At 39.0% G+C, this 24,718-nt stretch overlaps 1 protein-coding gene across 3 annotated transcripts in view; it reads right to left on the bottom strand.

Annotated features, from left to right (window-relative positions):
- Positions 1-1,621: 1,621 nt before the first annotated feature.
- The window catches only part of LOC135432636 (rabankyrin-5), a 40,154-nt gene continuing 17,057 nt past the window's right edge, over positions 1,622-24,718 (bottom strand). For all 3 annotated transcript variants that reach the window (XR_010436944.1, XM_064688368.1, XM_064688385.1), the window contains one exon: positions 1,622-1,840. Coding sequence is in view for 1 of the 3 variants with exons in the window: in XM_064688385.1 (XP_064544455.1) it covers position 1,840 (1 nt within the window). In the remaining 2 variants the exon portion in view is untranslated. The remainder of the gene's footprint in view (positions 1,841-24,718) is intronic.

Raw genomic sequence — 24,718 nt, 5'->3', positions numbered from 1 at the left:
AGGTTCATTTTCGTTATGTTCATGCAGCTGAGCAGAAGTGAAAGAGAACAAAAGCGGGAATGTAAGTTCATAAGCTTGTAAAATATAAGTTGTTAAATAATGGAAGGAAAATAAAGATTTTAGCGTAAATCGAATCGTACATTGTACATCGTACATTGTACATCGTACAGAGTACAGCGAACCACGAATCAAACCGTTTCGTATTGTATAGTATCGAATCGTACCATATACCATCGAAAGAATTGTTTTTTTTGGACGCTAGAAATCGCTGCCAAATACGTGCGCCGGCATGAGTCTCGGTGCCTACAATCTGAAATATTCTCTGCGGCAGAGAGTGTCTGCGGTTGTCTTTGCTACGGCGAAGATTTCTGCGAAGCCAGCAACTTGCAAACTCGTAACCTGAGCTGCCTATAGAGAGACACGTGATACAAGAGTTAGACTCAAATACTCAATCACCTCAAACGGGATTTTATAGTATTGGTGTGGCGAGATGGCTGACGGTGATGAACAAGATGCAAGTGCGAGAAGGACAACAAGTAGTATTTAACCCGTGTAAAACTGCAAAGTTTGTAATGGCATAATCAACGGGACAGGCTAACAGATCGCCTGGAAACACTGAAATTTATAGCGTCTGTCCGTCTACGTCGTCTGCAGCCACTGGGCCAAGGGAAATTTCAACACCGATGCAGCAAAGAACAAAGGAAGAGGGAGCATCCTTTGACCCTTTGGGATACCAGAACGTGATCTGCAAGAAGAAACACGTTGCGGCAAGTTTAAGTGTACACCGTACACTAGGCTACGGAGCCCAGTAGTACATGGGCCACACCTGTCTGGGAGCGCTCAATAGATCGATTGAGTGCGCACCACGGCAGCAATTCGATAATGTTCATTGTAATAGTGCGACGCCATGGAATGGATCACAAACATCTCCGCAAATCAGTGCGCGATTTGTCATCATCCAAAATTTACAAATATTTACAGGCAAACCAGAGGAATGGCTGATCTTTATCAGCAATTATGATCAATCCACAGAGAGATGTGGATTCAGCAGCGAGAAAAATCGCATCATTCTTCAGAAGTGCCTCAGAGGGAAAGCCCTGGATGCGGTGCGTGGGAAACTTATGATCCCAGCTACACTGCTGTATGCTATAGGCAAATTGCGAATGTTGTATGTATATGGAGAGGAGCCAGCAATAAAATCAGACAACATGAACTCTGTTATCCGACTGGCCTTAGCTGTCCAAAATTATTGCGGAACGATAGCGGCCACTGGTATGCACGAATATCTTTACGCGAATATCCCGCGCTGCTAAGCGAGCTTGTTGACAAGATGCCCGTTGATAAAAACGAACATATTATGTTGACTGAAGTAAAAACAATTGAAACGAATTGTTACGTTTGCCCTTTTCGCATTATTAGTAATATTAGCAATTAAAGCCAACAAAATGTAAATATTATCTGATTGTGCAGAGTTGCAACATTAAGGTATGTTCACTCTGATGGTTTTGCCGACTTGTAAAATTGCAATGCCAAATATATACACCTCAAATGAGAGCTTTTGAACGTACATAAAACAAAATTTTTACTAAAAAACAAAAACGAAATTATTTGCAATTGTAAATTCATTTTATTTATATTTGTTATTTATTTACATACGATTTGAAGTGTGCGCTAAAATAAACTTAAAATATATATTTTATTAATTACTTAGTTAACAATTTAGCCGGCTTGAGGTCTGGATAAACTATACATTAATGATTGAATATTCATATTCATTTATATGTTATATATATCATAGCATATCATATATCCAAAATCCGGTATGGGTATCCTTTTAAATCTGAAAACATACTTTTTAATTACAAACTGAGAAAATAAGGTTTAAACAGAATAATGAATGAACGTTAAAAGAAATAATATTTAGTTTTCCAAATAACATTTAGGTTTAAGCAAATATTAATCTAATCTAGTCCTTATATCAAATATTGATATAAAACTGTGTCTGGCTACGCAGCCAAAATAGCTGGAGCGACCTCGCCACTGATAAGAGCAGCATCGTTTTCTTATCTTGTAATATTGCGAAGCAACTGCTTAGATTTCGCTCTTAAGATTATTTACATTAAGCTGACGCTCTTCGCTGTACCGATCATTTATTGCCCTAACATTACCTTTTACGAAAGCCTCGATGCTGTGCGTCGAGTCCTAGTTAAGGCTAAGAACAAGTAAGAGGTTCTCGTCGGAAACTCCCGACTAGGGGGTTTCTTCCAACACCAAATGCAGCTGGCGCTTCGCGCTCGTTTGATTTAGTAGTAATAAACAAATATGAAAATAAAAAAATAAAAATTGTTCCCTTGGCAGGGTTCGAACTCGAAACTAACCGCACCACTTACCGCTGCATCTACTCAAGGGCCACACCAATATTCTCAAAAATTCAATTGCATATAAATCGTGGCTTAAATTGATGGGCAATACAAGTTGGATAATTAACTTGATTTATAGCTTTGCGGTGGTAGCGGGGAGGTGGTGATAGGTATAAAATGAAAGATACTTGATATATGTATATATACTATTCTAGAAGCTACATGTAAGTTTGGTGACTCTAGCTCATATTATTTCCGAAATTGTTCAAAAAACAAGATTTCGATTTCGATTTTTATCGATTACTTGGAAACGGGGCAAGTCATCGAATATCGGAAACAAACTCGATCTGCGTATGGAGTAGGAGGACCTACAGCTAAAATTTCAAGTCTATAGCTCTTATAGGTTCTGAGATCCTTGCGTTCATACATATGGACAGAAGGACGAACGGACGGACGGACGGAGAGTCGGACAGACAGACGGACATGGCTAGATCGACTCGGCTGCTGATGCTGATCAAGAATATATATACTTTATGGGGTCGGAGATGCTTCCTTCTGCCTGTTACATACATTTGCACAAATACATTATACCCTTTTTACTCATTTTCCATGAATTCAGGATATAAAAAGCTGTGAAAAATTTACTATAGCAAGGGTAATTAAATGAACTATTATTGGCAGATCTTGTTCTTTAGAGTTCTCTGTTTCACAATCTCCTTAGTTTTCGCATGTTGCCGTTCGCCCTAACAGGAAAATTTGAAAATGTATCGCTGTGTAGGCGTACAGCACCAAAGAATTTCTCCAATATGGCGGAACTCTTCAGAACGGGATATCAAGATTTTTAAGCTGGATACGGTTACGTATGACACAAAGCCAGTATGATTTCGTGCTTTCCGCGTTATGCATCAGTTTTCTATGGATGAGGAAAACGCCTTCCCAATCAGATCTCGGAATCTGCTGCGCGATTTCTACGTTGATAACCTCATTTCTGAGGGTGGCAAAGGAAATTCTTAAACAGATGGCTGAAATTCTGGCCACTGAGGGCTCCAAGCTGCGAATATGGTACTGCAGAACTGGAAGGAAATCTTCCCTTGATAATGGGAGAAACATTACCAAAACTAATGGACTCGGATGTGATTCAGCTTCGGATAGATTGTTGTTTTCTTTGTCATCTAATCAGTGAAGATCCAAATCATATAATCGATAAAATCTGTCTACTATACCTCGATTGTATTACCCACTTGGACTCAAGGGCCGGTAATTACGAAGGTTAAGATTTTCGTGCAGCAGATCTGGAAGGAAACCCCCAATTGGGACGAGAACCTGTCATCATCATTATCATGATCTTTGCGGCAGTTCCAATGCGACGCCACCATCGAAGCGTATGGGGCCTGTGTGTAAGTCATTTATATATATGTACATTTATATATAAATATTGTGCTCCAAACATGTGTAGGTTTGCTGCTAAAGGCATTTAGAGCACCAGAGCTGGACTTCCGTGGCGTCATCTTATTATCTCATTTCATGCATTTTATTGTGTGCCAGATTCATCTGTATATCTTTCGTGGATAAGGACCGAACTCATGGAATGGAATGACACTAAGTTCCGACTTCACTTAATCCGGCAGATATACACTCCAGACGATTGATATCAAACAAAATAAATCAATTTTCTCTTTTGTTCAGTGGCCTACAGTTTCTTTGTGGCAACAAAATGGACTGGACTGCTTCTCGTGAAATAGCTATCTTTTGAGGCAATGCAGAGTATATTTGCATATGTTTATAAATTCATATAGACAACAACAACATGACATCCAACTCTTACTACGGATCCCACCTGTGTGAAAATATTAAATCACTTAGATTTAAAGGAGCTGTTGAGAATTTCAATTTACTTGCATAACTTAACCCTATTTTGGATGATTTCGGCATTTTTAAACTCTTTTCTGGATTATAAAGAACGTCATCTAATATTGTTTCCGCGACAACAATCCGTCACAGATTCTTTCAACGACATTTTTCACAATCGGAACTTACACGCTGGCCAACGGGCTCTTCTGACTCATATACTGTTGCAGTATTGGCCGATTGGCAGAAGGAAGACCGTCAACAAGGTGATTAGAATGTCAGTGAAATGCTACATGTCTATGTCTGCTTCGTGACTAAAGCATTTCACATAGAGCTGGTCAAGGATCTATCGACGGCAGGCCAATTAGAGATGGTTGGATATTTCTACCAACTTTGTCGGTGCAAAAAAAAAGCGTTAATTATATTGATGTAGTTAACAGGTTAACAGTAGTGTGCCACATAGCGTCAATATTTACATCTATCCGTTGCGGCTGCTCATTTCTCATTTCTTGATGACACAACCATAGTTCAGTCGTCTGGATGGCTGGCAGGGCGTAAATTACCTACGGGAAATGCTTATTTCAACATAATTTTGTGATAGGTCAAGATCGGCCCAAGAAAATTCACAAATTTAGGCAGCCATGTTCATGTATAACACATCATACGAACGTTAATGATGCACATTTTTATTTTAAGCCCTACAAGTTGTGAGAGCGCAAGGATATCGATTTTTTTTCTCTCAATTTTGAGACATACAAGCTGCACAATAGCATTTTGCTCATTGCATTTGATGTACTTAGTAATTTTATTGCTTTGACATGATGACATATATTTGCCTTCAAGGTTTTTTTTTATCGGGAATGCATGCTTTTGGGCTGTGTATTTTACTGTTGTTTTGTTTGTTTGTGCACTTCCGTTATTAGTTCTGTGTTCAAGCGTTTCTATAATCTATAAATAGATCACCCTCTCAAACTGTCGCGCCTTCTTTAAACTTGTTATTTGATATATTTCTGTATTCCGCGGTTTGTTGGTGTTGTGTATGCTCTTTATAATTTCGAACTTTATACTATTCTTGCATTTGGCTGTTACAGTAGAAGCCCATAAAATTGGATCATAAAATTGTTGGCTTCAAAAAAGCTTGCCTTAAGCTAATTACGCCAATGCAATCGAGCACGGCTGTGTGATAATCTAGTGCATTAAATGCGCGGGTTACACTGGCCTAGTGTGTGATGCTATTGCCCAACGTAATGGTTTTCACTATAGTTGCGAACCGTGTAGGGAAATTGATGGCGAAATGCGGGCGTATTTGCGGCAGACCAGGACTGGCTTTAGGAGTCTAATTGTTGTTTTTCGCATATAATTTGATTAAATCACATCCGTGGATACTCAACTCAATAACCTAAATCTGTTGGATGAGTTTCCAGGGCATAAAAAGTCCGCTCCTGCTAATTTGCCGTTCCCTAATACCCTTCAGCCTCCGACTGCAATTCAGCAGCCTACTACCCCATCACACAACAGCTCACCTCTTTTGTTACTCCGTTAGCTCACAGCTACCTGCTGTGGACACAATTTCAGTGCCGCAATGTGTGAAATCGGTACGAGGAAAATCAACCGATTTATCCGAGTCATCCGCTGTCGTAGCAGTTTAAACAGAGCGACAGCAACTATTTAATTTACTGCGGCGACTAGAAGGCGCGTCGTCCAGACTACTGGCTGTTTTAGGTACCACAGCTGATAGTGTTCCTACTGTCCCACCTGTGACGCCTAAGCCTCTAGTGGGTGTTCGTCGGATAGACATATTTTTGTTTCTAGGCTTCCCCTAACTTCTCATCCTTTATTTGTTGTAAAGAGTTTTGGCCGGAACATTTAATGGTTAAAGAAAACAAAGCCATAATCGGATTCCGATTTTACTACCACCTCTACTAGTAGGGCCTCAACTTTAGTTGCTGCGTCAAAAAATATATTCATCCCACGAATTGCCGTAGTAAGGCTGATTTTAAATAGCTAATTGATCTTATTTCGCAAGTCGATTGGTCTCAACTGTACAATTGTGGAGACTTTGATGTTGTCATTAAAAAATTTAAGAAATCGGAAAATCACTCTAATTTCTCTGTGCAGTTCCCAGAGAATCGTAACATCTCAACTGCAACATTTATGTAGCTTTATTATTTCACCATCCCAGCATGGATTCGTGAAGCGTAGATCTCCAACCACTAACCCTCTTGAGTTTACTTCCCTAGTAATTGATGGTATTAGGAAAACAATGAAGACTGATGCCATCTTTACTGATTTTAGTAAGGCTTTCGACTCAGTTAATCACTCCACTTACGTAACAGAACCCAAAAATTTTTTTCTGAGATTCGTTTTCTTAATGTATTCAGGTGACTTCTGATGTTCTCCAAGGTAGTCACCTGGCCTGCTACTCTTTACATCAATAACCTACCCTCGATAATATCGCACTCTAAAGTACTATTGTATGCTGATAGAGTTATGCTCTGCATATAAAGTTGTGCCCTGCATATAAATTTATGATCTCATGTTATCTTTTACAAGCCGACATTGATGTTTATCAGTCTTGTTAACTTGTAAAATCTAAACTGTTTCAAATACAAGGTAATGAGTTTCGATAGATGCCCACTTCAAAAGGTTTCTTACACCCTCGATAGCTTACCAGCAATGAAGTCAATGATCTAGATGTCTTATCATAAACTTGATTAGAACCCTCATGATATGACTATGGTCAATAAGGCCATTGTTTGACGAATTTGACAATCCGTACACAACAAAGACCTTTTTAATATCGTTGATACGACCTATTCTAGAGTATGCCTCACATGTCTGCTCGCCACAATATTATATTCACCTAGACAGAATTGAATCTATACAGAAACAATTCTTGTTGTTTGTCCTTCGTGGTTTTAAGTGGGATTTTAAGTGTGCGGTTACCGTCATACTCCAGTGGACTTCTGATGATCAATCTTTCGTCTTTAATTTATCGTAGAACTTGCTTGGTGTAATATTTGTTCCTATGCTAATTACCGGTGAAATCGACTATTCTGGGCTAACTAAACTTATGTGTCCCTACTAGACTAACATGTAATCACGACTCGTGTCGTACGATACACGACTGCGGTCCTCAGTAGGTTGGGCGGAAGATCGGGATTCCCTTATAAATCGACCCCAACACACAGGCGAGTTGACTCAGCTACAGATACCTGTTTCCGCCTGCTACATAAATTTGACCACCCCACTTGCCAACTCCTTTACTCAACAGCCACGCCAGCATCTGAGTCTTGATGGAAAAAAAAACGGATTAAAATATCAGTAAAAATTGCAACTTCAATGCTGTTGATAGAATTAAAAAAAGACGCGCATGAATATCTGAGTGTATACAGAAATTCTTGCAATTTAAGCATGCTACCGCAACGTGGTGCCTGCCCACACAAATTTTCTTTAAAAACTTTTGTGTTTCGAAACCGATCTTGACGAAATTTTCAAACGCAGATCTTATTGTGCTATAGAATATTCGTGTATTCTTAAAAAGAAAATTGCAATAAAATTGTGGATTGAAGTGGTGGGCAATACAAACTTGTTTATTTTCTTCATTTATAGCTATGAGGGGGTAACAACTATAAAATGAATGATATTTGGTATATATATATATTATTCAGAAAGCTACATGTCTTTGGTGACTCTGATGATCAAGAATATATATACTTTATGTGGTCGAAGATGCTTCCTTCTGCCTGTTAAATATAATTGCACAAATGTATTGTACCCCTTTACCTGTTTTTAATGGGTTCAGGGTATAAAAAAAAAAACGTAATGGAAAAATGCGCACTATCTGCCTAAGGAGTGTAGCTGGTGGCGTACTTATGTATGTGTATGTGTTTGTTTTTGAATGCGATTTTTTGTACATATGGACGTTCATCAGTATTTAAGTGAGTTTTAATGGCTACGCCGGCTTATGCAGTCTCTTAGCAATTGGTTGTTATAAAACAACAACAATACGAATAATTAAATGTTCGGTAATAGAGATTGGTTAGTGTGCTTAGATTTGTGAAAACTATTCCAAAAAAATGTGAGTATACGAGCTAAAATTTTGAAATTTCTAGATACACTCTATTTTACGTCGTAAAAATCTCTAATTGTTTTAGCCACGAAAAATATTTCGTTCATATCATATAAAAGGATATACCTAAAAGTAGAACTGCCGGTTCGACGTCATATAAACAATTCATACATGACTGGCATACAACTATTTTTAGATCTATCCGGCTAAGCCTACATACGAAACCTTTCTCAGCTAATCAATGTGGCAATCAACAAAAAAAGTCACATAACGTATTAATGGCATCGAATATCGTCACACTTTAGTGTGAAACAAGTCGCGGAGTACAAAAACGAATGCAAACCAAAACTACAAAATGTGCTTTTTGATGAACCGCTCACTAGAAGCATTCGCTCCATAGGTGTGTCAGGGGGAATACTATTAGTAGTATTCTTTACTTTTGTAAAAACTTTTTTCTTTATTTTGTCGGGATTATTGTAATTTCTTAAAATTAAGTATTATTTTATTTTTTACTTAAGAGCACTATTTTCTCTACTAACACCTTTCTTCTCAGCTGTAGGCTATAATAACGTCACTGACAAAATTAGCTATGAAAAGGGGCATAGCTATCCGGACGTGCAAATAAAACACCTCAATCGTGTCGGCGATGCTATGAGAAAATGATGTACTAATTAAGGCTTTTAGCTTTTCATTTTCATATCTTATGTATTTAGTAATTAGGCACACTCTCATGTTTGTCGACACATTAATAAATAAATAAAAAATAAAATTAAAATAAACACCCGCATCTAGCCATCAACCTTGGAAAGTTGATAGCATCTACTACTACGTCTGTGTAATCCATAGTTTTTACTTTTTGCTTTTATCAAGCATTTTAAAATTTTTTTGGTCAGGGATTAGTTCGCAGATGGGCACCTTATATACCTTTTTCGAATAAAGAATATTGCCAAATAGAATTAATAGATTGGCACCCACAACTTAATCACCAAGTCACCTACGAAGCTTGTACTATTCATCTAGGCTCGACTATCTCTCGACTTATTAGTCAAAGCATCCCGTGCCCTCTCTTACATTTGATCGCGACAGTCAATATACTACTTCGCTTGATTGAAGATGAGGGCGTGGGATGATTGCATATGCAAACGGCTAAGTGTTTGCCGAGCTTTTTAACGCATGATAAATTCTCTTTATAGCCTATGCAGACAGGCAGTAGCAGGACTCAAAGTAAATAAAAGGCATTTTGGTCTAGTATGAATGAAACCAGCTGTTTATCGCTCTATGTCGCTACAAGCCGAAGTCCGGCCAGATATCCATCACTGGTACTTTCCAAATTGGCCTAGATATGTTGTACAACACTAATATTCAGAAGCATTAACAACTATAAACAAATCGAAAAATTACCAATAATTTCGCGAAAATAAAATTTAAAAATAACAAAGCAACTTTCGACAATAAATTACTTATATTTTCACTAGACGAACTCAAATTAATACAGTCCTCGTTGCTTATTATTATTATTAATCTTCTCTTTTGTGCCCACACTAAGCAACGAATCGTTTGTTTCGCACGTGTCGACCAGCAAGGTACCATGAGTGGAAAGGGGCCCCCTAATCTGGGGCACAATCGGTTCAGTTTTCTGACCGAGTTCCCCAAAAAAAAACGTAGGCACCCTCCAAAAATTCCTAATGAATTCCCCGACCTTCCAGTCACCTTCCGAATCGGAAATCGTGAATGAGCTCAGCTCTCAAAAGCTCTCTCTCAATAGCGTTTCAAAACCCCCAGGGTAATACTCTTAACATACGAGCTTTACAATTTATCTCCCAAAATTGATATCTGCTGGTACAGTGGAAAGGTTTCTGAATTTATTCCGTCCAAAAACTTGGACACACACAAAAACACTGTAAAAACGATCCGGCATGTAATAGTTGCGGCCAAATATGGCAATTGCACACAAAGTTATCCAGCTTCTGATAAAATTGTAGTGCATTTATTTAGCAAAAAGAAATAATAATAATAAAAACAATAAGAAAATGCACAATGCGCGAAGCGAAAATGATTAGAAAGCTTCATTACCGAAAGCCTCCAGCTCTGTGAGTTACGCCGCAGTCGCAGCAAGCAACCAAAACAAAACCGACCTACTGATAAGAGCAATTTTGCTATTTTGAAAATTGTCTCTCGTCTGGCAACTCACTTAAACACAAAAAATCGTCTCAATCCACGTCTCCGCTTTCTTCTTCACTACCCTTCAAATTCACCAATCCTTCAAATTACTCTACAGAAAAACTCCATAATCTCACAAGCAAATTACCCACATATTGAAAAATTTACAAAACTCAATCATTCATCCTAAAAATAAACCAACTAATCACTTTAAACTGGACCTTGACTCCTTCAAGTCCATTTCGGACTCATAAAAATACACAAATAATCAACAAAAACTCTGAAGACATACATATATCATATACATTGACTATTTATGACTATTAAGTTATACAATGGAATTTAAAAGGCTACATTAATATTTACGATGAACTTACAAGCATAATTTGAGGCAAACAATACTTTTGATACTTTACCAACTTACAGCATAATATCAATGCTTAGCAAGGAATTGTCATTCTCGCCAATCATAACTAGTTCAAATATTTGGCTATTCAGTTAAACTTTAACCAAAAACTAACCATTCTAAACTGCTACATTCCACCAGTTCAATCATTTTCTACCAACGAATTTTTTGCAATAATTAATGCTTTTAATGTACCATTAATGGTGTTTAGTATCATTAATGAAAAACACCCTCCGATTTCGATCAATGCAGTCATCCAACGCCAAGTTGCCCAATTAACAAAAGCTATCCGATTTGCCCCAAAATTGCAATACAACAGACCAAACCACATACATTTAAAAAAAGAGTACGTTGGGGGAATAATAATCTGGGGAATCTACGGGAAAAAAAGCATGAGCTCTGGCAAGCCTACTATATAAGCATAAAATGACCGAAAATTGCCTACAAAAGATCGTATGGTCTCAAGCTTGCAGTTAAAGAAGCCAAGAGCGAGTGCCTCAATCGACAGCAAAATAAATTTGGTCTGATATAAAATCATTTTTTCAATCAAATCAATTTGCCAAAAACTTAGCTTTGCCTTAGCTTGTCAGCCAGGCAACTCGAATACGACTTTACAAAACTAGAACTCGTAACTGCGCTACAAAAAGCCAAGGGTAAAACACCTGGTAATGAGCGTAGTTCATATCTTATGCTAAGGCATCTACCGGCTTCAGGCAAGGCAGAGCTTTTAGGGATATATAATTGCATGTTTGGGGTAGTGGAGTAATGGGGATATCTCCATTCATTGAAATCAGCCATTGTACTGCCTATTCCAAAGCCTAACAAGCCGTCTACTGCTACTGACCTATTTCCTTAACTTACTTCAAGAAAATAATAGCGACTCTTGTGGTATATTACCAAAAATAAATTCGTAAGTCCTAATCAAGTTGGATTCAAACCCAAGCACAGCACGAAGGACTCTGTTGGCGCTGATTCGCGCATTAATGTTAAAAATGAATTTGAAAAACATGAAGTCAAGTGTAAGTTAGGTTTAGGGCGGAGTGAGAGCGCAATAAAGCTTTATCACTCGCTTTGGAGCGAATTCGCCTCGCCTCGCCGCCTTAGCATAACTCTATATATCTTCAGTTGTCGAATTACATCAAAGCGATACGCACTAAAACGCTACGCAGTCTTTTAAAGCCACCACAGATCTCAATTTGTTTAATTATATAAAATAATTAAATTTTTCATGGCGCCCCCGGGTGGACACTTTTAAAAGACAATTGTGTGTAGAAAACAAAATCAAGTGGTTTAACTGCAATGCTGTGGCTCGAGAGTGGTTTCAAATTGAAAATAAAAATAAATTCGCGTCTGCCGGAAATATTTAAATAATAATAAATCTGTCCTGCTACCATCATTGGAGAATGCCAAGGAAATTAGCTTCCAAAGTGGAACGTCCGGAACAGCAGGTACTGTGCTAAAAATTGAAAGCCCAACTCTATTGGAGATTTGGAGATTCAACTCGATTATGCAATCACTCCATAGTGGAATGATTGCATAATCGAGTTGATTCTCCCATTTTCGTCTGGTCATTGGGTCAACTTTGTTCATAACGAGGTGAATGATAATCGCGTCAGAAATCTTTTTGTCATCACCTATTGACAGGAGCGAGCCATAGATGGCGGAGACAGTGTCAATCATTGATCTCAATGATGCCGCAGAAGGCTGCGATATTTTTGGCAGGCTAAAGAGAGCCGAAATGTTTTCATTAAATATTAGACATTCATTGTCGTATACTCTCTTTAGGCTGTGCAATGCTTTTAAATAATTGTCCTCAGTGACTTGAAACGCTCTAACAGTGCCCAGAGCTTCACCTGAGAGACATGAGATCAGAGGATTGAGTTTCTCTATGCTCGGGATCGCATGATCGTTATGAACTAGAGTTTCGAACAGGCTAATAAAATTCTTAAGCTCGGAGTATTTTCCACCAAACTTTGGAAGTGCCAGATGCGAAAGACGTGTGCGTGGAGCCGCAACGGGCATGCCTGTAGGGGCAGGACATAATGTCTTGATAACGGACCTTAGACGAGCCTTTGTCATTATACAAAGTTTTTCGAGCTCGGCACGATACTCATCATCTGGGTAAAAATTTCTACTCGTGTCTGATATCTTAACGCTGTATCTATATGTGAGGCCAGCATTTCTACATCTACATTCTAACTCTGTAGGTTTAATTTACCCTTTATTATTTGTTCATTCAAACGCATTATGCCTGTAACGGCCATATTGCGTTTCTTTTTTGAATCGTCAAAACTTTCCTTGGTAGCCATATTTGACTCTAAATTCGATTTACTAATTATTAATTTAAATTAAAATCGAATTTTCCAAACGAATTCAAAAACTGCACTTATATACAAGCGCTTGGTCTCGGACAACTGTATAATTTACAGTGGTTGCGAGTGATGGCAAGAAGGGGGGAACGACAAAGCTAAGCGAAATGAAATTGTAGTGATTGCATAATCGAGTTGATTCTCCCATTTTCGTCTGGTCATTGGGTCAACTTTGTTCATAACGAGGTGAATGATAATCGCGTCAGAAATCTTTTTGTCATCACCTATTGACAGGAGCGAGCCATAGATGGCGGAGACAGTGTCAATCATTGATCTCAATGATGCCGCAGAAGGCTGCGATATTTTTGGCAGGCTAAAGAGAGCCGAAATGTTTTCATTAAATATTAGACATTCATTGTCGTATACTCTCTTTAGGCTGTGCAATGCTTTTAAATAATTGTCCTCAGTGACTTGAAACGCTCTAACAGTGCCCAGAGCTTCACCTGAGAGACATGAGATCAGAGGATTGAGTTTCTCTATGCTCGGGATCGCATGATCGTTATGAACTAGAGTTTCGAACAGGCTAATAAAATTCTTAAGCTCGGAGTATTTTCCACTAAACTTTGGAAGTGCCAGATGCGAAAGACGTGTGCGTGGAGCCGCAACGGGCATGCCTGTAGGGGCAGGACATAATGTCTTGATAACGGACCTTAGACGAGCCTTTGTCATTATACAAAGTTTTTCGAGCTCGGCACGATACTCATCATCTGGGTCAAAAATTTCTACTCGTGTCTGATATCTTAACGCTGTATCTATATGTGAGGCCAGCATTTCTACATCTACATTCTAACTCTGTAGGTTTAATTTACCCTTTATTATTTGTTCATTCAAACGCATTATGCCTGTAACGGCCATATTGCGTTTCTTTTTTGAATCGTCAAAACTTTCCTTGGTAGCCATATTTGACTCTAAATTCGATTTACTAATTATTAATTTAAATTAAAATCGAATTTTCCAAACGAATTCAAAAACTGCACTTATATACAAGCGCTTGGTCTCGGACAACTGTAAAATTTACAGTGGTTGCGAGTGATGGCAAGAAGGGGGGAACGACAAAGCTAAGCGAAATGAAATTGTAGTGACAATTAATTTTTGACACTAATTATCATTCGCTCAGAAGCACTAATTTGCACAAATACTAAATTATGTAGGAATCTCCAAATCTCCAATAGAGTTGGGCTTTCAATTTTTAGCACAGTACCTGCTGTTCCGGACGTTCCACTTTGGAAGCTAATTTCCTTGGCATTCTCCAATGATGGTAGCAGGACAGATTTATTATTATTTAAATATTTCCGGCCGTCGCGAATTTATTTTTATTTTCAATTTGAAACCACTCTCGAGCCACAGCATTGCAGTTAAACCACTTGATTTTGTTTTCTACACACAATTGTCTTTTAAAAGTGTCCACCCGGGGGCGCCATGAAAAATTAAATTATTTTATATAATTAAACAAATTGAGATCTGTGGTGGCTTTAAAAGACTGCGTAGCGTTTTAGTGCGTATCGCTTTGATGTAATTCGACAACTGAAGATATATAGAGTTATGCTAAGGCGGCGAGGCGAGGCGAATTCGCTCCAAAGCGAGTGATAAAGCTTTATTGCGCTCTCACTCCGCCCTAAACCTAACTTACACTTGACTTCATGTTTTTCAAATTCATTTTTAACATTAATGCGCGGATCAGCGCCAACAGAGTCCTTCGTGCTGTGCTTGGGTTTGAATCCAACTTGATTAGGACTTACGAATTTATTTTTGGTAATATACCACAAGAGTCGCTATTATTTTCTTGAAGTAAGTTAAGGAAATAGGTCAGTAGCAGTAGACGGCTTGTTAGGCTTTGGAATAGGCAGTACAATGGCTGATTTCAATGAATGGAGATATCCCCATTACTCCACTACCCCAAACATGCAATTATATATCCCTAAAAGCTCTGCCTTGCCTGAAGCCGGTAGATGCCTTAGCATAAGATATGAACTACGCTCATTACCAGGTGTTTTACCCTTGGCTTTTTGTAGCGCAGTTACGAGTTCTAGTTTTGTAAAGTCGTATTCGAGTTGCCTGGCTGACAAGCTAAGGCAAAGCTAAGTTTTTGGCAAATTGATTTGATTGAAAAAATGATTTTATATCAGACCAAATTTATTTTGCTGTCGATTGAGGCACTCGCTCTTGGCTTCTTTAACTGCAAGCTTGAGACCTTACAATCTTTTGTAGGCAATTTTCGGTCATTTTATGCTTATATAGTAGGCTTGCCAGAGCTCATGCTTTTTTTCCCGTAGATTCCCCAGATTATTATTCCCCCAACGTACTCTTTTTTTAAATGTATGTGGTTTGGTCTGTTGTATTGCAATTTTGGGGCAAATCGGATAGCTTTTGTTAATTGGGCAACTTGGCGTTGGATGACTGCATTGATCGAAATCGGAGGGTGTTTTTCATTAATGATACTAAACACCATTAATGGTACATTAAAAGCATTAATTATTGCAAAAAATTCGATGGTAGAAAATGATTGAACTGGTGGAATGTAGCAGTTTAGAATGGTTAGTTTTTGGTTAAAGTTTAACTGAATAGCCAAATATTTGAACTAGTTATGATTGGCGAGAATGACAATTCCTTGCTAAGCATTGATATTATGCTGTAAGTTGGTAAAGTATCAAAAGTATTGTTTGCCTCAAATTATGCTTGTAAGTTCATCGTAAATATTAATGTAGCCTTTTAAATTCAATTGTATAACTTAATAGTCATAAATAGTCAATGTATATGAAATATGTATGTCTTCAGAGTTTTTGTTGATTATTTGTGTATTTTTATGAGTCCGAAATGGACTTGAAGGAGTCAAGGTCCAGTTTAAAGTGATTAGTAGGTTTATTTTTAGGATGAATGATTGAGTTTTGTAAATTTTTCAATATGTGGGTAATTTGCTTGTGAGATTATGGAGTTTTTCTGTAGAGTAATTTGAAGGATTGGTGAATTTGAAGGGTAGTGAAGAAGAAAGCGGAGACGTGGATTGAGACGATTTTTTGTGTTTAAGTGAGTTGCCAGACGAGAAACAATTTTCAAAATAGCAAAATTGCTCTTATCAGTAGGTCGGTTTTGTTTTGGTTGCTTGCTGCGACTGCGGCGTAACTCACAGAGCTGGAGGCTTTCGGTAATGAAGCTTTCTAATCATTTTCGCTTCGCGCATTGTGCATTTTCTTATTGTTTTTATTATTATTATTTCTTTTTGCTAAATAAATGCACTACAATTTTATCAGAAGCTGGATAACTTTGTGTGCAATTGCCATATTTGGCCGCAACTATTACATGCCGGATCGTTTTTACAGTGTTTTTGTGTGTGTCCAAGTTTTTAGACGGAATAAATTCAGAAACCTTTCCACTGTACCAGCAGATATCAATTTTGGGAGATAAATTGTAAAGCTCGTATGTTAAGAGTATTACCCTGGGGGGTTTTGAAACGCTATTGAGAGAGAGCTTTTGAGAGCTGAGCTCATTCACGATTTCCGATTCGGAAGGTGACTGGAAGGTCGGGGAATTCATTAGGAATTTTTGGAGGGTGCCTACGTTTTTTTTTGGGGAACTCGGTCAGAAAACTGAACCGATTGTGCCCCAGATTAGGGGGCCCCTTTCCACTCATGGTACCTTGCTGGTCGACACGTGCGAAACAAACGATTCGTTGCTTAGTGTGGGCACAAAAGAGAAGATTAATAATAATAATAAGCAACGAGGACTGTATTAATTTGAGTTCGTCTAGTGAAAATATAAGTAATTTATTGTCGAAAGTTGCTTTGTTATTTTTAAATTTTATTTTCGCGAAATTATTGGTAATTTTTCGATTTGTTTATAGTTGTTAATGCTTCTGAATATTAGTGTTGTACAACATATCTAGGCCAATTTGGAAAGTACCAGTGATGGATATCTGGCCGGACTTCGGCTTGTAGCGACATAGAGCGATAAACAGCTGGTTTCATTCATACTAGACCAAAATGCCTTTTATTTACTTTGAGTCCTGCTGCTGCCTGTCTGCATAGGCTATAAAGAGAATTTATCATGCGTTAACAAGCTCGGCAAACACTTAGCCGTTTGCATATGCAATCATCCCACGCCCTCATCTTCAATCAAGCGAAGTAGTATATTGACTGTCGCGATCAAATGTAAGAGAGGGCACGGGATGCTTTGACTAATAAGTCGAGAGATAGTCGAGCCTAGATGAATAGTACAAGCTTCGTAGGTGACTTGGTGTTTAAGTTGTGGGTGCCAATCTATTAATTCTATTTGGCAATATTCTTTATTCGAAAAAGGTATATAAGGTGCCCATCTGCGAACTAATCCCTGACCAAAAAAATTTTAAAATGCTTGATAAAAGCAAAAAGTAAAAACTATGGATTACACAGACGTAGTAGTAGATGCTATCAACTTTCCAAGGTTGATGGCTAGATGCGGGTGTTTATTTTAATTTTATTTTTTATTTATTTATTAATGTGTCGACAAACATGAGAGTGTGCCTAATTACTAAATACATAAGACATGAAAATGAAAAGCTAAAAGCCTTAATTAGTACATCATTTTCTCATAGCATCGCCGACACGATTGAGGTGTTTTATTTGCACGTCCGGATAGCTATGCCCCTTTTCATAGCATAGCATAGCCGAGCATAGAGAAACTCAATCCTCTGATCTCATGTCTCTCAGGTGAAGCTCTGGGCACTGTTAGAGCGTTTCAAGTCACTGAGGACAATTATTTAAAAGCATTGCACAGCCTAAAGAGAGTATACGACAATGAATGTCTAATATTTAATGAAAACATTTCGGCTCTCTTTAGCCTGCCAAAAATATCGCAGCCTTCTGCGGCATCATTGAGATCAATGATTGACACTGTCTCCGCCATCTATGGCTCGCTCCTGTCAATAGGTGATGACAAAAAGATTTCTGACGCGATTATCATTCACCTCGTTATGAACAAAGTTGACCCAATGACCAGACGAAAATGGGAGAATCAACTCGATTATGCAATCATTCCACTATGGAGTGATTGTGAAACAGTCTTGAATCGTAGATAACAACACCTTTCTGCTGAAGAATCAGCCAAAGCTTCGTCCGATGGCCCGAAGCCAGATTCAAAGGCTTTTTCCAAAAACAACAATCGAAGTTCGTTTTTGTGTTCTGTGGCTAGTGGAAGGAACGATAAAGTGACCCCAAAATGTTTATATTGCGGTTCCGGAGGCCCTTCGATATTGAATTGCTCAGCATATGCCGCGTTTTCAGTACAACAGCGGTTTTAGTTCGCTAAGGCGGCTCCTTTATGCATCAATTGCATTCGAAAGGGGCACACTGTTGCCAAATGTAAGGCAAACAAGTGTAGAGTATGCAGTCGTTCTCATAACACACTGTTGCATAGATACTCTGCCGTTTCTAACACTCGAGCGTTACCACCACCCCTTGACTCCGCACAGGATCAACCATCGACTTCACATGCTATGCATGCGAATGTGTCTGATAGTGTAATCCTAGCTACCGCAGTCGTTAGCGTTAAAACGAGAAGTGACGAGTTCGTTTTGGCTAGAGCTTTACTCTATTCTGGATCACAAATTAATGTTGTAACAGAGGAGCTAGCACAACGATTGCAGCTGCGTAGAGAAGAGGCCAGTATCAGCTTACTTGGGATTGCTCAATGTTATACTAAAGTAAGAAAAACCACTTCATACAGTGGTGAAGTCGCGAGTCAATTGCAATGAGTTCTAATTAGATTTGTGGATTTTGAAGACCATTTCTGGATACCAGCCTGACCATACGGTCAATATCAGTGGTTGGAAAATCCCTGAGAACTTGCAGTTGGCTGATCCATATTTTCATAAGCCACAAAAGATCGGCATGCTCATCGGAGCTGAGACGTTCTTTGATCTTCTGTCTGTCGATCAGATTAAACAAGGTCCGAATTGTCCGATTCTGCAAAAGACACTTGTTGGCTGGATTGTATCGGGGCGTTACACGCCGTTAAGTCGTGAGAAGACTCATGCTGTCAATCTGAGTTGCCAAGAAGAGTCTTATACCTCGATAGACAAAACATTGCAGAAATTTTGGTCATTCGAAGAGTTGCCTTCAGCCAAAAAGGTCCAAACAGTTGAACAGCAGTTATGTGAGAGCCACTTTCAAGATAATTTGGAAATACTGCCGTCAGGTAGATTTAAAGTAAGACTGCCTTTTAAATCAGATCCCAATCAGCTTGGTAACTCCTTTGAGGTTGCTAAGCGTCGTTTTTTGTCGCTTGAAAGACGCTTGTCTCGAGATCCCGATAAGCGCATGTACTTGGAATTCATGGAGGAATATTTAACTTTAGGTCACATGTCTGAAATAGATGATCAGATTCCAAGTACTCCACACTACTTCATTCCGCATCAGTGTGTTTTAAGACCACAAAGCACATCGACAAAGTTACGCGTTGTTTTCGACGCGTCCTGTCGGACATCGTCTCAAATTGCGTTGAACGACCTTCTAATGGTTGGACCGACCATTCAAGAGGAGCTGTACTCGACTCTGCTTCGATTTTGACTCCACAAATATGCGTTGATAGCTGACATCAAAAAGATGTATAGGCAGGTCATGGTGCACGAAGCGGATCGAAATTTCCAGCTCATAGTGTGGAGAAAGAACCCATCTGACCCTTTGAGGTTCTTCAGGTTAAACATCGTAACTTACGGCACTGCGCCTGCCCCGTTTTTGGCAATACGGTGTTTAACAAAGCTAAGTGAGATGAGCGAGTCATCACACCCTAAAGCTGCTGACGTTATCAGGCACAACTTTTACGTCAATGATCTACTAACTGGCGCTGCATGCGTAGAGAACCTTCAGACAATTAAGTCTGCAGTGTGGCAAATATTCAAAACCGCAGGTTTCGAACTAACCAAATGGTTTTCGAATTCTCCTGAGTTCTCCGCAACAAACGCAGCTAAGAGTCTGACACAACCAAAACACTTGGCGTGTTGTAGTTACCGAATGAAGATGCCTTTCAATTCAAGATTGACGATTCTTTCATGGGTCTTAGAGCGACAAAACGGAACATTCTCTCGGTGACATCGCGGCTATTTGACCCGCTTGGCTTGTTAAGCCCTCTGATAATCAAGGCAAAAATCCTACTCCCAGAGCTCTGGCTTCAGAAGTTAGACTGGGATGAATCTGTCCCTCAGAGTTCGGATAACTCGTGGCAGCAACTTAAATCTACTCTGATTCAGTTGCAACGAATAAAGATACCACGATACGTGTTTACAGAGCCAACTTCACCGATCGAGATACATGGTTTTGCCGACGCCTCAATAAGAGCGTTTGGCGCATGCGTATATATACGCAGCCACACTGCAGATTGTTGTCGTATTTCGTTGTTGACATCCAAATCTAAAGTAGCCCCCCTCAAGACGAAGTCTCTTCCCCGACTTGAGCTGTGCGCGGCTCACCTTCTCGCAGATCTTTGTCATCGAATCAGAAATCTCATAAGATTACCGATATAACGGACGGTTCTTTGGTCTGATTCTGAAGTCACGCTTCATTGGATTCAGTCACATCCTTCGTCTTTGGCAACATTTGTGTCAAATCGAGTGGCTGAAATCTAAGAATGGACAGAGAAAGCTGAATGGCGCCATGTACCTACAAAGCAAAACCCAGCAGATATTGTTTCAAGAGGCTGCGATGTCGATAAATTACTTGCGTCGATGTGGTTTGATGGCCCTTCATTTCTGAAGGAACCGGCCGGTTAACCAGCATCTGATGACAGATGAGATGCGAACCCTAGAAGTCCGCAAAACAGCTGTTGGACTAGCAGCTTTGGTAGACCGATCAGATATCTTGGCAACTATCGATAGCTTTTCATCACATGCCAGGCTGCTGAGAGTGTTTGCTTATGTGTTCCGCTTTATTCAAAAATGAAAAAATCGAGAAGAACAATTTGAGAGTATCCCTACGGCGCTCGAAAGGAAAGAAGCTTTCGAGAAAATGGTTGAAGTCAGCCAACGAGTTGAATTTAAAGATGACATAGATAGAGTTCAAAGGGGCATACGCGTGGGTGATAGCCTGCAGCGTCTTGATCTATTTATACATGAGTATAATGGATCTTGGTGCTCCTTTTCGCTGTTGCGAGTAGGGGGAATACTTGTTAATGCTCCTATTTCAAATGATGCCAAGTTTCCGCTATTTTTAAAAAAAAGCTCCCAATTTGCTAGAAGCTTTATTAGATACCTGCATTTGACGAATTGTCATGCTGGCCCAAGAGCACTCGTGAGTCTTTTTCGTGAGCAACTTTGGTTAATCAGCGCTCAAGAGGTCCGTCGTCAGACAGTGAGATCGGCAGAGTGACGGCAGTGCACGCAGGAGAGGACGGCGTCGTAAGAGTGGCAGAGATTAAGACGGCTAGTGGCGGAAATTTTAAAAGGCCGATCCACAATTTGGCTCGGCTAACCGTGGAATGAAGCCCCCAAGCGATTCATGGTGGCCGGTGTTGGCGCAGATCCACGCATTAATTTTAAAAATGAATTTGAAAAACATGAAGTCTAGTGTAAGTTAGGTTTAGGGCGGAGTGAGAGCGCAATAAAGCTTTATCACTCGCTTTGGAGCGAAATCGCCTCGCTTCGCCGCCTTAGCATAACTCTATAAGTTCAGTTGTCGAATTACATCAAAGCGATACGCACTAAAACGCTCCGCAGTCTTTTAAAGCCACCACAGATCTCAATTTGTTTAATTATAATATATATGGGTGTGAAAATCTTCAATATACTGAAGGCTTTTATGACCCGGCGCTCATTTCGGGCTAGGATTAACAACGTGCTATCCAACTACCATAATATACACAACGGCATTCCTCAACGATCGAATCTGTCTAAAACTTTATTCATTATCGCATTTGAAGAAATAAACAAAGTTGTCCAATGAAAGATATTGTTAAGTTCAATATAATTCTTAATAATATACTTATTGGAAATTATAATTGGGGATAGGCTGTGGTGAAATCCTTTAACATAATAAATTTAAAATCCTGCTATCTGCAAAATAACCCGATGTACATGTACATACACTAGTTTAACCTTTAATAATTTTGCCATAGAATGCGCCCAAGCTCTTAGGATACTCGGAGTATATAGCGATAAGAGAATGACATTTAAGAACCATTGTTTATATTTAAGAAAGAGACACGAAAAAAAAAAACAGAATATTATTCAATACATTAACTCCAAACACTCACTAATTAACATTAATATTCTAACGAATACCATACTGCTGTCTGTCGAAGTATTATTCTAGCGGAAGCTGGTCTGCCGTCTATCGAGGACAAAATAACAGAAACGACGACAAAACTTATACCAAAGCTTTTCTGCTATCCAAACCAACTACTTCAAATCGATATGTTTGATTCCAGTTTATCTCCACGCTACGTCGATGCGTCGCCCTCCCCAGAGAACGTAACATTATACCACCACCTCCGGTTAGAGAGCCCACAGCACCACCGTGACTTCTGCGCACATCTTCCATCAACAGCACGTTACGCCAATTTCCAAAAAACAGCACCAATGGCGATTCTTGCTGCAAGCTATTTTCCAAAGAGTCAGCCAAACGAATTTATAAAAACCGAACTTGGTTGCTCACAGACGCCCCAAAAACAGACGATATCACTGCGTTTGCAGTCTTGGTGTCGATCAAAATGGCAAAACTATAACAACATTTCTAACTCCAACCCAACCATTGTCCAAATTCGAGACTCACTTATAAAAACCCCTGTAAAACTTCACAAAGGTATTATAGGAAACAAGCTAGCCGATACTGCAGCGAAATCAATGTCGAAGAATCCCACCTTCACGTTATTTTCATCCGCTGAAAACATGCTAAATGTCATTCGACACCATTTACGATCACAGATAATCGGGAGCTGCTCATTTTCAGCACAGGTATAAGGAGGTCAATCCACATCTGGATAAATTGCGTTTCACCGTCAACTTTTCCCGATCAAAATGTTCAAACTTCGTGCGCCTTCAGATCGGACATAGCAGCGTCACCCACGCTCACCTGCTGACCCTAACTGTCCGCTATGAGGGGAGTTATCGACTACATTCCTAATACCTGCCGAAAACTGGAAAAGATAAGTAGAACCCACTTCCCTAATTCATTTACATCGACCTACCTATCCTTAGTCTCACCCTTTAATATAAAATAGATTTGCAACTTTATAAAAGAATGCATCTTAACCAGTCAAATTTAAAAGTAATTATTTGATTTAGAGGCGAAGGCCTGGACGCTAGCTAGTTGTAATTAACTATAGTAATATTTATAATCTTAATAATAATAAAATTCCAACACCAAATGCAGCTCGGGTTACGCGCTCCTTTGTAGTAATAAAGACAAATTAAAAATAAAACAAGAGGTTTTAGTCGGCAGCTCCCGACTAAGGAATACCCTACACCCTCTTCTTCTAACACCAAATGCAGCTCGCGCTACGCGCTCGTTTGCTTTAGTAGTAATAAAGAAAAATTAAAATAAAAATAAAAATTTTTCCCTTGGCAGGGTTCAAACTCGCGACAAACCGCACCACTTGCTGCCGCCTCTACTCAAAAGCCACACCAATAATTGAGTATTAATGAGAAAAAAAATCAACTAAAAGAGCAGCACAGAAAACAATACAATCGCAATTGCAATGCTGTGGATAGAATTCAAAGCAGACGCGCATGAATGTGTGTGTGTACATGTATACAGAAATTCTTGGAATTTGCGCTAGCTGCTGATAACACGTGCGCACATAACTTTTGTGTTTCTTAAAAGATCTTAATAAAATTTTCGACAGTACATCTTATTGTAAAACAGAATATAGAATATTTGTGTATTCTCAAAAAGTCAATTACATATAAATTGTGGTTTAAATTGATGGGCAATACAAGATGGATAATTAACTTGATTTATAACTTTGCGGTGGTAGTGGGGAGGTGGTGATAGCTATAAAATGAAAGATACTTGATATATATATATATATTTATATATACTTTTCTAGAAGCAACATATCAAGTTTGGTGACTCGAGCTCTTATTATTTACCAAAATTGCTCAAAAAACAGGATTTCAATATCGATTTTTATCCGAAACGGAGTAAGTTATCGAATATCGGAAACAAACTCGTACTGCGCATAGACTAGGAGGACCTACAGGTAAAATTTCAATTCTCTAGCTCTTATAGGTTCTGAGATCCTTGCGTTCATACATGCGGACAGACAGACGGGCATGGCTAGATCGACTCGGCTGTTGATGCTGACCGAGAATATATATATACTTTTTGGGGTCGGAGATGCTTCCTTCTGCCTCCTACATACATTTGCACAAAAACATTTTACCCTTTTTACCCATTTTCAATGGGTTCGGGGTTTAAAAACGTGAGTTGTCTGAAGAAGCCTTCAATGACGTATATTGATCGATTTCTGAAAATAAGCCGACCAGATGAAGAATATTTAACAGCTTTGCCCCAAATATTTATATTCCTGCGCGTTTATT

The sequence above is a fragment of the Drosophila montana genome, unplaced genomic scaffold (assembly GCF_035044405.1).
Source record: "Drosophila montana isolate Dmon_TW-CO22-7 unplaced genomic scaffold, ASM3504440v1 contig_1498_1, whole genome shotgun sequence".
Lineage (NCBI taxonomy): Eukaryota > Metazoa > Arthropoda > Insecta > Diptera > Drosophilidae > Drosophila > Drosophila montana.
This window is presented reverse-complemented; position numbering and strand designations above follow the sequence as displayed.